The sequence below is a fragment of the Lonchura striata genome, chromosome 16 (genome assembly GCF_046129695.1).
Source record: "Lonchura striata isolate bLonStr1 chromosome 16, bLonStr1.mat, whole genome shotgun sequence".
NCBI classification, from domain to species: domain Eukaryota; kingdom Metazoa; phylum Chordata; class Aves; order Passeriformes; family Estrildidae; genus Lonchura; species Lonchura striata.
This window is the reverse complement of record NC_134618.1, coordinates 11202371-11216388: the sequence shown is the minus strand read 5'-3', so window position 1 is coordinate 11216388 and position 14018 is coordinate 11202371. Positions and strand designations below refer to the sequence as shown.

The 14018-nt window shown below is 41.4% G+C and overlaps 1 protein-coding gene across 1 annotated transcript in view; it reads left to right on the top strand.

Moving 5' to 3' along the window:
- Positions 1–4348: 4348 nt before the first annotated feature.
- The window catches only part of BAIAP2L1 (BAR/IMD domain containing adaptor protein 2 like 1), a 35758-nt gene continuing 26088 nt past the window's right edge, over positions 4349–14018 (top strand). The window contains exons 1-2 of the mRNA XM_021539742.2: positions 4349–4525; positions 12676–12751. Of these exons, the coding sequence (XP_021395417.1) occupies positions 4475–4525; positions 12676–12751 (127 nt within the window). The 5' untranslated portion in view covers positions 4349–4474. The remainder of the gene's footprint in view (positions 4526–12675; positions 12752–14018) is intronic.

Here is a 14018-nt window from a genome sequence, read left to right as displayed (position 1 = left end):
TTTAAAATTCCTTATAAGAGTCAACAGAGGGTAAAAAAAAATCTATCAATCAGAAAAGAGAGCTTGTAGAGTCCCTCTAATTTCCTGTTCAGAAAATTATATTCTGACTCTGAATGTAGTTTGAAATAATCAAATAACGCGCTGTATACATTTTTTTTTTCCTTAATCGAGTTAAACATCTGCTAATGACCACGGGAATGAAATAGGGCACAGCTGGCTAGATCATGCACATGTGATTACTGCTTAGCCACAATTTGTGTAATTAGTTACAGTTGTACTAAGCTACTTAAAACACATGTTAAAGATCTAATGATGAACTGATATTAATAGGTCTTTACAGCATGCTCAAATTCTTCCCAAAGATTGTTTGAATATGTCTCTGACATATTTGACATGCAAACAGGACACATGCAGAAAATGATTGTACATCAAAATATTAATGCCTTTAAAGAAACAGATGTATTTACTCAAGGGAATATTTCTGAGCGTTTTCAAAAGATGTATCAACAACACCCTTTCCTGATTACAATCTCAGTTATATAGGGCTTGCAATGCATGGGGAAATTTTTATTGTAGCTATTCATGTTCCAAAGCTTAAACCCTACAAGGGAGAGCTGGCCTTCTGGAGGGAATAAATATAAGCACTTATTTTGAGTGAGTCCCTCGACAGCAGTTTTGCTAAATCTATGTGATTCTGCCTTTGGCCAGCATGGAATGAGCTGCTGGACTGGGGCCCAGAGAGGCACTTCCCAGCAACAGCTGCAAAAACCAGGTTCAGGTGCTGGCAGCCTCAGCCCCTGCCTGCCTGCCAGGGGCAGGAGCCCTTCACCACTGCAAGGGGAACACCAGGACACCTGAAATCCAAGCCATCACTTATAAACTGCCAGTATCAAGGGTAAATGTTGGAATTATACATCATTACAGTCCTTTGAACATTTCAGTTTAACATCAGGGAAGTGTAAAGTGAGGCAGAATGAAGGTAATGAGGAAGGAGTTTTGTTTTCTCAATAGGCAACATTTAAGTCAGAGCTCTCCTTACAAGCCAGAGGATGCCTGTTGAGCACAGGCAACTCAGCTGGAAGGGTGACACAGACCAACACAAAATGTTAAACAGTCTGCTATAACACTGTAGAGGATTGTCATCTTTACTTGTCAAGTTATAAGATCCTTCAAAAAGAACTTCCAGTTCTGTTCCTCACCTTTCCCTTCAAAATTCAACTGGATGAAGACCTGAGCAACCTAATGCTGAATTTAGCCCTTCTCAGATGGGGACTGGACCAGCTAAGCTACTAACCTGGCAAGTTCCCTGAACTGTTCTTGACGTGCAGTTTTTGCTTGAGACAAAATACAAAGAATAGACATAGTTCTACCACAAGATGGGTTCACCACCAAAGAAAAAATATTTTCTTCTTCATCTCTTCTTGCACACAAATCCATATCTGTTAAAAGTAAGAATTAAAAAAAATAAACATTAATTTCAATTTCAATCAGTTCAGAGAGCAGATATGATTGATGATCAGAACTAGACTCCTGCTCTGAACTCTCCTCCACAGCAATGATAGCAAGTGCTCTTCAGAATTCCTTAGAAACAATACCAAAATGCATTACCTCAGAAGTCAAACACCCAAACTTCAGTGTAATTGATGAATATGATAAACCAGAAAAGTCTGCATAAAACAATACATCTCACAATAGTGTGTTTATTACAAATGCCTCCAGGAGTATGTAGGCAATGGAGCATGGATAGGTATTCATTAAGTTTCAGCTTTGCAAGCTATTAAACATTCTGTCCTGATCACACCAAACACTTTGGTGTGTTACTAGCAAACTACTGCACTCATGTTTTAATGTAAGAACATCCTTAAGCAACTTGCAAAAATGAAACCTCATTCAACCATTCCAAATTCCTCTTGTTTGCACAGGATTGAGTCCAGCTAAGTCAGTAACATAACACTAATCTTTACACAATGTAAGATAAAAATCCCCTATTAAGAGAACAAAGCCTTTGCATTTGAATTACAAACTCAAGTAGGATCTTTTCCTAGTGAATTTGAAAATTTATGAGGCCTGGATACTCAAAGAACTGGATTTGGCCATCAAGTTTCAAGTTTTGCAGTTGCAGAGTAAAGTTAAATATCTGAACTATTTATGGTTATTTTTATTTTAATCTGGAAATAGATGAAATAATAGATGTAATCATTACCCCAGATTAAGGATTCTGCCCTGCTAGCTTCATTTCCCACTTAGGTCTTCCTTAAAGACTGTTTTTTCTAAGTTTCTTTTTATTTTCTCCATAGCTTTACAATTGGTATAATACCATATTATTTATTTCCATCTTTATTTTCATTTTTTTAAATAACCAACAGAACTAAAAACACAAAAAAAATATTACCTAAAAACTCAAAAAAGAAAGAATACAGAAACAAATATCAAAGATCATACCAAAGACCAAAGGTCATACACAGAAGTAGGAACTTCAGTAGAACTTTAAAATATTTACATCTGCTTACAAAGTAAAAAGAAAGACCTTTACAAATGTATATTTTGAAATGCTGAGAATTCCTACCATGTGTTAAGTGTCATAACAACTTAAACACTTCTGCCTAAATAAATTATCCATATTGTTTCTGTCTGATATGCATACTCCATTTACACTCACATTGTAATCTACTGTGATGAATTTAGCAAGCCAGCTGGAAACAAACACCCCAAATCCTGGGTGAGCTCCCAGAGCTCCACAGCGTTCAGAGGAAAGAGAAATGCTATGCCCCTAACAGGAATAAAACACTCTCTGCTATACACTACACTCCCAGCTCCTTGAGCAGGAATCAGGGAAGGAAAAGTCCCTTTATGCATCTTCCTTTGGATACCTCCTCCCTCAAATTTGACCAGTCTGTTAGGGATTAACATCCTTTTCAGGCACTGGCATTTAGCGATACAAAAGTTGGTAGCACCCAGTCTGTTTTCAGAGATGTAACAAACTCTGGGGACAAAAGACTTGGGAATAAACAGTGTGACTCTCCCTGCCATGCTCAGGCAAGCAGCCTAATTCACGTTTGACAGGACTCTTTGTACAAGCAAACAGGGCTTAGACGGAACATCAGTTGTAGACTTGGGCCCAGAATAATCCATTATGGCCATAGGAAAACATTATAAATTAAACTAAAAGGCAATCATCACCATACATACCAGAAGTAAAGACCTCACCTGGCAGTATGAAGAGTCCTAAAACCCCCTTCTGCCCTGCATTTTAGCTGCATGCAAGAGAAAATTTAAGTGCCCGCTTTTCCCCCAGATGGTAAATTGTAATTTTAATTCTAAAGGCACCTTGCTATGCTCAAAAACATTTTTGCAGCTCTCGAAACCCCATAACAACTTCCTCCCTCACCAGAGTTCAATATCTAGGATTCTGATCCAAGTCCAGTTTTTTATTGCTGCTATAAATTGAGGGAAACAGAGGGAAAGACAGCGACCAAGAGGACAGGCAGCATGTGAGGAGGGTGATTGCACCTCACACACGCGATACCCAGCACCATAACCCAGTTTCAAATACCCAAGGTTATAAAATTCCCACAAAGCCCTTCAAGATAGTGCCAATTTTACTTTATCAGGAAGATATTCTAACTGGCATACTTTAATCTCACAATCTGGACAATTTACAGTCCACAAAAATTTACAGCTTCTCGCAGCCTTCTTCACCATCCCTCTCCATGAAGGACTTGTAAATCAGCTCAGAGAGGACAGATGACTGAGGGCAGTGTTTTATTGGGTGTGCATTTAAAACAAATAGAAAACTCCAGCACGTAGCAGGAAGTTCGGGCAGTGCATTAGACCAGGACTCGGGAGAAAAGAATGTGTGTCCATTCCTGAGGGGGTTTCAGGAATGGGGGTCTCCCCCCGCCGCTCTCCCTCACGCTGGGTAGCTGAGGAAGGAAGCAGGGTGACCGCACCGCACCACCATCACCAGGGCTGAGCTAAAATTCATCCTGACTAATTAATTCCTACAGAGCCCTCGCTTAATTGCTGGGTGGAAAAGTTTACCTCCGACCTCGCGGGGCACTTAGAGCGGAGCTGCCTCCGGAGAGAACTTCCTTCCACACAGCCCGGGTCGGGCTTTGGCAGCGGGGCAGGGGCGCCGGGGAGGATGGGGCATGGAGGAGAGGATGGAGGCGGCGCTCGGAGCGGGCGGTGGCTCAGGTAGGGGCGGTCCGAGCGCTCCGCCCGCCCCGCCCGGCCGAGCCGAGCCGAGCCGAGCCGTGCCCGCCGAGCCGAGCGCGGCGATGCGAGCCCGGCCCGGCCCTCCCCGCCCGCCGAGCCAGTCCTGCCGCGTCGGGAGCGGCGGCGCGCAGGGCCCGCCCCGGCGGCGCTGCCCGGCTGGTTCCGCCGGTTTGTGACAGCTCGGGCACCGAACCCGCGGCTGCCGCGGCGCTGCGGCCCGGGCGCTCCGCAGGACCGAGGGCTCCCCGCCGGCACCATGTCCCGGGACCCCGAGGAGGTGAACAAGCTGACGGAGAACACGTACAAAGTGAGTGCGGAGCGGGGAGGGGCTGCCCGCCGCCACCTTTGCCCCGGGGGCCGCGGAAACGCAGCAAACTTTTATCTTTCTTTTCTCTTTACTTTCTTTTCTCTCTCTTTTTTTTTTTTTTTTTTTCCCTCTTTTTTTTTTTTTCTTTTCTTGGGTTTTTTTGGGTTTTTTCCCTTCTCCTCTTTTCCCCGCTCGGGAGGGATCCCGCCCGCCCCGCTGTGTCCGTCCGGCCGCCCCTGCCCGCGGCCGGGGCTCCGCCGCAGCCCCGGGGGGCACGGCCGCGGCTCCCGGGACAAGGCGGCACCCGGGACAAGGCGGCACCCGGGACAAGGCGGCACCCGGGACAAGGCGGCACCCGGGACAAGGCGGCTCCCAGCCCGGGCTCTGCCTCTCCAGCAGGCTCGGTTCAACAGCCAGCCCTGATTCCCTTGGTGTGTTTTGGTGATAAGGCGGTTTGGAGATCCTGGTGGTTGTGGTCCTCTGCTTGAACCGTTTCTTCATACGGGCCAGAGCCTAAAAATGGCTTAACGCTGAATTAAGTTGCTTGCCAGCGTCCCGAGCTGATAATCAGATTTATGATGGTGCACCCTAGCACTGCCCCAAAGTACCGACTGCTGTGGGTAGTTCATGTTGGGAAGTTTTAAACTTTCCAAAAGCCTTGGAATCTCTTATTTGTAGAACTTAAAATATTTTGTTTATGAACACCAGACATTTGTTCTGAACTCTTTCTCCCTATAAACACACTCTTTCCAAAACACAGCAATTCTAATTGGGAAAAATTCCCTTGAGAATCATACTTTTGGTTGGGTAGTGAAGTAATCCATAGTTGTATCTGTAGTCCTCATTCTGTAGTGTGTTGTACCAGAGAAAGCACTCAAATTTGCATGATTGAATACATTTGCAAATTTAACTTACAGCTGCACTGTACTTGTAGCTTTGAGCCCTGAGGAAAGCTTTCTGTTGGATTGTTGTATTTCACTATTTACTAAATTTTTATGGTTTATTATAAAATGTTTTCATATTTCTGAAGATGTTGTCATCAGTATTTAAAGGTTTCCAAAAACATTTACAAGGAGTAAATTTTGCTGTTACTTTTGTTGTTCTTCAACACACATTTAAGTCAACTTTACCCCTCCCTTTAAGTAGCCCAGTTATACTGGGGTCATGTTGTATTTGGTGTTTACTGTCTTTGGACTTGGATACCAAATTCATGCAGAACTACTGAAAAAAATTTAGATTATCTGGGTATAAATTTTGTCCTCTAGAACTAGAGCAGATAATCTTAAATAGTCTGGTGCTTTTTGGTATCAGTTACGTTTGTGGCAAGGCCATAAGCAAACATAAATTCCTCTCTCAGAAGAGCACCCTGTAAATACAGGCTCAGAGAGGAGAAACCTGGGAAGTTGACTGTTCAGGGCTGTGCCAACAAAGGAATGCTCTGCTCTGTCTATTGACTTCCAGAATGCAGTCAAAACAGTTTTACAGAGGAGAGGGGAGAACATCTCCTGTGTGTTTCAATGGATATAATTTAAAATAGGCTTTAAAGGAATGAGAGACCTCTAAATAGCAAAACCTTCCCTGTTATTCACTACTTATTTCCTGGGAAAGTTTGCATTTTAGTTTTGTTTTCTCAACTAATTCAAAGGGATCTTTAAGATCGAAATAACCAGGAAAACCACAAAGGAATACAAAGTTAATGTTGACATTGTGATGAAATGTCTACTCTGTAGGTATTTTGAGAGGTCTGGCATGTTGCATCACATAGCTCGTACTCACAGGCCTGGAAACCCTCCTGCCCTGCCCTCATTAAAAATTGAAACTTTATCCAGATAAGGTATAAAGGCGGCTTCAGATAGAGAATGGATTCGGGATCCACTTTAAAGCGGTTACTTCTCCATCAAAGTTGAAATCTTGAAAGCAGTTGGGTACCCTTTAGGGGCAGCGAGCAGGAGCCTGTGTGTTCAGCACTGGCTGGGACTGAAATCACAGCTGCCCCATGTAAAACAAATGAACACCTCTTTGTGCCATGCTCCTGTGAGGAGAGTGTGCTCTCCTTTGTTCAGCAGTGCTCGTGGCGCTTTTGCCCTCGCCTGTGCCATCCCAGCAGGGCACTGCCTGAAACACCGTGCTGGGATGGGTAAAACCCAGAGCACTGCTTGTGCTTCTCCTGCCTCTAGGAAGAAAGGCTTGGTCTGGTGAAAAACCAGTGCAGTGATGGCATCTGTGCTGCAGGACCAAATACAGGCTTACGACTTCTCAAAAAAAATCAAGTTTTGGGTGACCTGGAAAAATAATAAAAAATTAAATTGAACACCTTGCTGGCCTGCTATTTTTGTGGGGGTGGGGGAGTGTTGTGTGATTTTTTTTTTTCTCACAGTGCTAATCCATTGGATTTATTAAATACATAGTAACCTGTGTTATACAAAGCTTCAAAATATATTTACAGAAGTCGTCAGGTGGCTGAGTAATGCAATTTTATTTTTATCTTGTTCTTCCTTTCTTCTGGCAACAACACCAGAAAACGAATACCTCAATGTTTTTCAGCTAACCTGACTAAATAAACAGCATAATTCACAAATGTGTGTGCACACACAAGAACCAGGGCTGACATTTACCCTTTATGTAAGATCTGAAGAATCACTTTAATGCATGATAGGAATGGCACGTGCACAATGAAGCCCAAGGGTGTGGGAGCCAATGACTAAAGAGGGCCACAGCCTCCCTTCTGCCAAGGAACTGCTGAGAGGTTCCCTGGTATGACACTGCCCTGCCCTGGCAGCTCCCTGTGGGGATGTGGAAGTGTGGGGGAACACTGTGGGACTCAGATGGTCACTTGGTCACCCCAGCAAAGTGGTTATGTGTGGTTGTGTCCCTGCAGCCTGCACAGGTTTTCTGCTGTAAGTGGGGAAAACTGCTTGGCACCCGGCTGTGACACACAGAGTGCAGGGGAAAGGGGACAGGACAGGAAAGTGCTGAGGTACAGACCTGTCCTTCTGCCTGGGTGGGCCAAGGGCTGGGCAGGCAGCTCAGAGTGTTCCTGTGGGGTGAGGGTTCCAGAGCTCTTGGTATTGGCATGATTTGTCTTGCTCATCTTGGCTTTAAGATAGATCTCTCTGTATTCAGGTGAATCTTACCCAAAAATTTTGATTATCAAACAATGCGCTATTTAAAAAACCCAAAACACAGCCCCACTAAAAAAAAAACCTTTGCACTCCCCAGAGACATTAAGAATTATTTCGGTAGGCTATACACAGAAATAGATCTGATAAATTCAAAGTCCTAAATTCTATGTTTCTGTATTTTAAAAAACCTCACAAATTATATTAAGCTAGTGGATTTATGTATCAAACTTCAAATTCACCTGTGGTCCCAGCACAAGCTGCAGTCAGGCTGTTGCTTTGCATCCCTGCATTATAAATCTAACTTGGGGGAAGAGGAGCCTTTGGGAGTTTGTATAAAATCCAGTTCTTCCTCAGTACAAATTATCTCTTCTGCCCTTATTTAGAGTTATGCCTACTTGAGGTCTATCCTTGGGCATATGTTCATACCTGAAAAGGTTTGTATTTGAAACACACTGATGGATGATGTATTAAAGTTTCTCTTAAATAAGAAATGTTCCATCAAGACGACTAATAATTAGTCATAAGAAATAGTCTTTTTGAATAAACACTGGAATCTTGATTTAGTCTTTTCCATTCTGTTAAACCAGTTTTAAAATAATATTAAGCTAACATACAAATGAGATATCTTAGCATGAGATGTGCTGAGGGCTCAACTGTGCCCTTCTGAAAATTGTATTACGGATCTCGGGAGCTAAAGGAGGAGATGAAATGCACTAATGTACAAAATGCTTCAAGTACAGTAGAGCACAGTATTATTTCCTTTTTGTACACCTTTTGAATCTTCTCAAGGCGGGGGTCTCAGACATAGTGTGGTCACACTAGAGACTTAAAACATTTGCTCATTTTCAAATTGAGAAATAACAGTTTAAAATAAATCACTAGTAGCTATGCAGAGCTTAGTTATGAAGAGATACAGCGATGGCAATAGGAGTGATGGTAGACATCAAGATCTACTTCTCTCTGGTAGTTTTCTAATTTCAGAATTCTACCCAAATACATTGTTATTCACTCTTGCAAGATTGCCTGCAGGATGTAAACTTGAAACTGCAGGGAGTCTATGCATTGTTTAGTTGTGTTCATACCTGCTGAGCTATTGTTCAGTGAGGTGTGTCTTTAAGCAAAAAGCAAAGCTGAGCATTTACAGGAAGGCACTTTTACAATGGCTGTCATTTGGTTTGAAGATTAGCCTTGTTTATGTGACTATCAGGAACTGTGGAAGATTTAATACCCATACACAACAAGTGGAAATTCAGGGCTTCTTCCTCTTCAGCCAGCTCCATGCTACCAGGCTGGGTAACTCACACTGGTTTCATGTGGTGAAAGGAACACAGCAACTCTTATAACAGATTCTCTGAGGATTTAATGACTCAAACCACCAGAATAGGTTTCTCTTGTGCTTTTTTCCCTTGGAAGGTCGCTTTTGCCAGCTCTAAAGGTCTCTGCATAAAAGATGTTTCCAGTTGCCTGTTTTGTAAATGTTTCCCTTTATTTCCATTCATCCTAAATAATAGAAAGCTGTAGGATCTGATCATGTGCCTCCTCTTCTCGTTAATTATTCTGTTCATGAGAGGTAGTGTGTCACTGGAATATAGGACACACGATTGACAATTAGGAGGCCCTGTTTGTGTGCCTCACTGTACAGGCAAATGATGTGTTCTGAACCACTTTATCCCCCCCAAGCTCTCTCTCACTTTATGATGTTTATTTGGATTAAGACAAAGGTTTTATTTGCATGTCCTTGTACACCAAGGCAGATAAAAATACTGTTATTTTCTGAGACTTTTGACAATTTTAAGTTCGTTTGTCTCCTGATCAGAATTTTTTCTTTGTTCCTCTGTCCTCCTTTTTGAGAATTTTTGAGATCTGACTTTATTGTGTGACTTGAAATTTTGCACTGGTGTTCAGTCTCACTCATTTTTGTGACCTTTTCTTTGGACTAAAAGTAAGAGAAGCTATAAAACTGTAAGACTTGGTAAGAAAAAGTAACTGTAAAAATTGATTGGAGTTGCACTTGTCCCCTGTTACTTCTGAAGCTGAATAAAATACTACAATAATTTTAATTTATCTGAAATGTCTTGGTAATATAAAATCTCTAGCTCATTCTGCCTGTGACAGTTTCCCTTTCTGATAGATACTTCTCCTGGACTTCAAGGGCAGCCAGTGGTTACCTGTGGTTAACTGTATAGAAAGACCACTAGAAGCATGGCCAGGTTTTTTGTTTGCTTTGAGAACCTTGTCTTCAGTAGAAAGGTAAAAGATCACGTATTATGCTTTCCTCCTAATGCATGAAAGGGAAATAATCTGAGAATTATTTCATCAGGTCATCTTGGAGACATGGCAGGGGCATCAGGGAGAGTTAAGTTTTTCTGTTGAGCACAAACCCTTGATTGAGATGAGCCTTGCCCAGTGCTGGGAGGATCAGCTGATACCCATAAAGCAAACTGTGAAACCAGGACTCCAAAGGGGAATTTCCATTGCTGAGGTTTTTGCCGTTTCTTGGGCGTTCACGTCCAGGGACTGGTTCTAACAATCAACCACTGTGGCCTGAAACCCTTCCAGAGACTGCCTGGGCTGCTGGAGAAAAGATCCATTAGTTGTGCTCCTTCCAGCTGCTGCAGGCACTGGCTGTAAGTTTTCTTCCCCTTTCCCAGTGGTTTTTCGTGTACCTTGAGCAGAAGTGCTGTCCTGGAGCTCTCCCTCCGAGTCCCCAGTGTGCCACTGGACCTGCTGTGTCTCTAGAGCGTGATCTGTGTCTCCTGAACACAAATACCTGCTCTGGGTCAGGAGGTCCAGTGAAAAACAAGAGCTGTGGGAGCTGGCTTCAGAGAGGGGAGCATTAAGGGTAATTTTATTGGGGTTTGTTCACTTCTTCCTGAATGAAAACAACTGACACAAGTGCAGTCACTGGTTTGAAAACTGAATTAGAAGATGTCAGGAAAACTGGAATCTTTACCCCTAAATGCTTAAGACAGTCATTCCAAAAATCAGTACTTCAAGGCCAATAATTATCATGTTCTTCTTAGAATTTTGGGGTAGGTGGCAATAAGGGCTTCACTGTTTTACTCTGTCATTTTTTGTTTTGAGGAACAGGGTTAGCATAGGCAGAATCTTCCAAGATTATTTTCAGTATAGAGTGGCAATTCAAGATGATATTGAGACTCTTATGTGCCATGGACACACCCTATCATAGTACATCTTTTTTTTTTCCCATATCCTTGAACATACAGGACTCTTTATCCTGAAACAATCCCCTAATTCATATTTGTTTTTTTTCCTTGTGATTCACTGACTCCATGTAAGTCAACAGACACCGTCTTTAGTACACAGCTGGGAAGAAATAGCAAGAAGTTGGAATAGGAAGAAACAACTTGCTCCTTGGAACAAGTGTCTCACAGTCAGAGCACCTCAGCAAGGAGGAGAGCAACAACCACAGCAGCAACACTGACAGCAGCAAATTCCAGAGCTGGGGCAGGAGGAGGGATGTTCCCAGACACCAGAGCCTGAATATCCATCCTGTTAAGTTGTTAGAATAGCCCTTGGCATTGTTGGCTCCACCTGAAACACACTTTCCCAAATGATTTCTGGATGTGGTTTGTGAGTTAACACAAATCAAGGGCCTGGGGACAATAGCTGGTTTGTTTGCAGTGATTGCATTTGGGTGGGTGAGAGTTTAATGGGACAGACCAGAAAACAATCCCAGTTGCATTTAATGTGTACACAAAGGCAGTGAAGCCAGGTATTGTTGTTCTGTGGCTGCTTGTGATATAATTTATGCTATACTAGAATTGGAATCTAATAGTTTCATATACTTTTAAAATATCTATATTTTTATTCAGTATGACTGTTAAAGTATTATTGGACTTAATCCTTCAATTTTTATGTTCAGCAGAATCCAGATATGGTGCTGTCTTTGAAAAGTAATAGAATTCTGTCTGCATGGCCTTGCCTGAAAATCAGACAAATGTGACATATTGCTGTTCTTTTTAGGTCCACCTGTGTACTAAACATAAATATTTTCCTTCTGCTAATAGTACAACAGACAAAAGCTTGATAGTATTTCACTTGTCTTGACTCTTGTGTTTCTTGTAAACAGAAAGCATCTGTTTTGAATTCCTTGAACTTGACAATTCTGCTGTGTGAACAGTAGTGAGTGGTGTCATAAAAATATTGTCATAAAAATAGTAAGAATAACGGAATGGTATCTACAGGAATCTCATTATCTTCTTTTCATGACAGTATAATTTCACAGAGTAATGTCATAGCCATAGTTTTGTTAGGGGAAAGGAGGTGCAGAATCTGCAGGTTGTAGAATTTGCTAGGAATGAGAGCAGTCCTGCCTGGAGCTGCTGGATTTCAGATTCTGGTTGTTTCAGCCAGTATTTGTATTTGACAGTGAAAGCAGCTGCAGTGGATTTTTTTTCCCCTTCTATTTAAATAAGGTCATCATTTTCATTTTCTTTCTGAAAAAAACATGGCTTTGCACAAATTTTAAACAAACAAAAAGTACAGCAAAAAATACCAAAATGGCTAATTTCCCTAAATGCATCTATAACACAGAAACCACAAAGAATATGAACTAGAGATCTGGTGAAATTTTGCTTTTCTTTTCTAGCATTTTTTTTAATTATTATTTAGAACTCAAATCTTGAACCATTGTCAGAAAGTTGTCTGAATTTATAAAACAATTAGTGGATAAAAGTTTTTCTCTCACTCCAACATCACCTACCATAAAAGATGGTCTTGCACAAACTTTGATTACACACTTGATATCCTTTTGTATTATAAACAGCCAGATGCCTTTTTACCCCCTGTTCCAATAGTTTAACTTTTTTTCCCATTTGTTGATCTTAATGGCTCAGTTTCTTCTCCCTTCCATCCTTTGTTTTCCTGTGTCTCCCAAATCCTCCAATTTTCATCCATCTATGGACTTCTCAGTCGTGAACTAGGCCTGAGTGATGCTGTGATTAATACTCACATCCACTGTGGAATTATCTTGGTTATAACACAAATTTTGTTTTCTTGCACTAGAATGTTATGGAACAGTTCAATCCCGGACTGAGGAATTTAATAAATCTGGGGAAGAATTATGAAAAAGCTGTTAATGGTAAGTTTTCCAATTGCTACATATAGAAAGAATGTTTAATTCTCATTGAAATATACATATTGGATATGAGGGTTGTGTATATAGGCTTAATTCCCAAGTTGAACTTTGGATGGGTTTAATTAAGAGGGAAAAAAACCCCAACTAACAAGCACAAATTTACAAATATATATGCTTCTTTCCAGTCTTTTGGGGTTTTTCCACTGTTCTAGAGAAGTTGCATCACAAACACTTAGACACAGAGCTCCTGCAAAATAAACTGAAAGTGGGTTTAAGTAACCCACATTAGAATAATAAGTGAAAAAAACCAAAGTTATGTAAATTAGGTGGGTTTTTTTATCTGAAAATACCTTCCAGAGATATTTCACATTCTTAGATCTGTTCCTGCTCACCTACACATGTCACTACTTAAGTAACCCTGAGTACAGAAAAATGTGAATTAGTTCAAGCTGCAGGAGTGGATTGATTTGTTGTTGTTGTTGTCCATACTAATCCTGATGCTATCTTTTTCATTGTGTCAAAATCAGAATGAATTTGAATCTAAGGATCAGTCTCTCAAAGATTTTAGAATATAATTGCCTGCTTCCATTACTGACTTCATAGAAACAATCTAAGTAGGGCTTTCCAGGACTGGGCTCCAGACTCCCAGAGCCTGCACTGTGGGTGGGACCTGTCAGAGCCTGCTCCATTTCCCCATGCAGACCTGTCAAACTGCTTGATACCATATTAAAGCCATGTAAAATCTCTCTAATTTTGCCTCACTCAAGCCTGTGGCACATCAGTCCTCTGAGAAATGGGATCCTGCAGAAGTAGTGCTTAGCCAAACAGACATTGAAATCTCTCTTCATGCAAATTTTAGACTTGGCTTGAGAAAAAGATAAAACCAAAACCTGCTGGAGATGAAAATAGGGAAATGTTGACTTAATTGTGGCAGTGCCTAACTTGATGGATTAACATGTGGTTACCTAGTACCTGATCTTAGGAATTGCAGGTAGTCCCAGAAGGAATAACAAGTGTTTTTATAATAATTTGAAATATTTCTATACCAGTTTCTGAGGGTCCTGTTTTTACACACTTTGCTGTTGATGTGTTACATTTTGGTTTTTGTTACATTTGCCTTCAAGCCTAGCTAATAAGGCATATCTAACATGAATGCTTAATTTCAAATGAATATTTACAGTGTTGCAACAACTGTTGCAAAGTCTTCTTTGGACTCTCATAAATTGGTAATCTTTTCACCATCAGTTCTGAGTGGTGTAAATAGATCTGT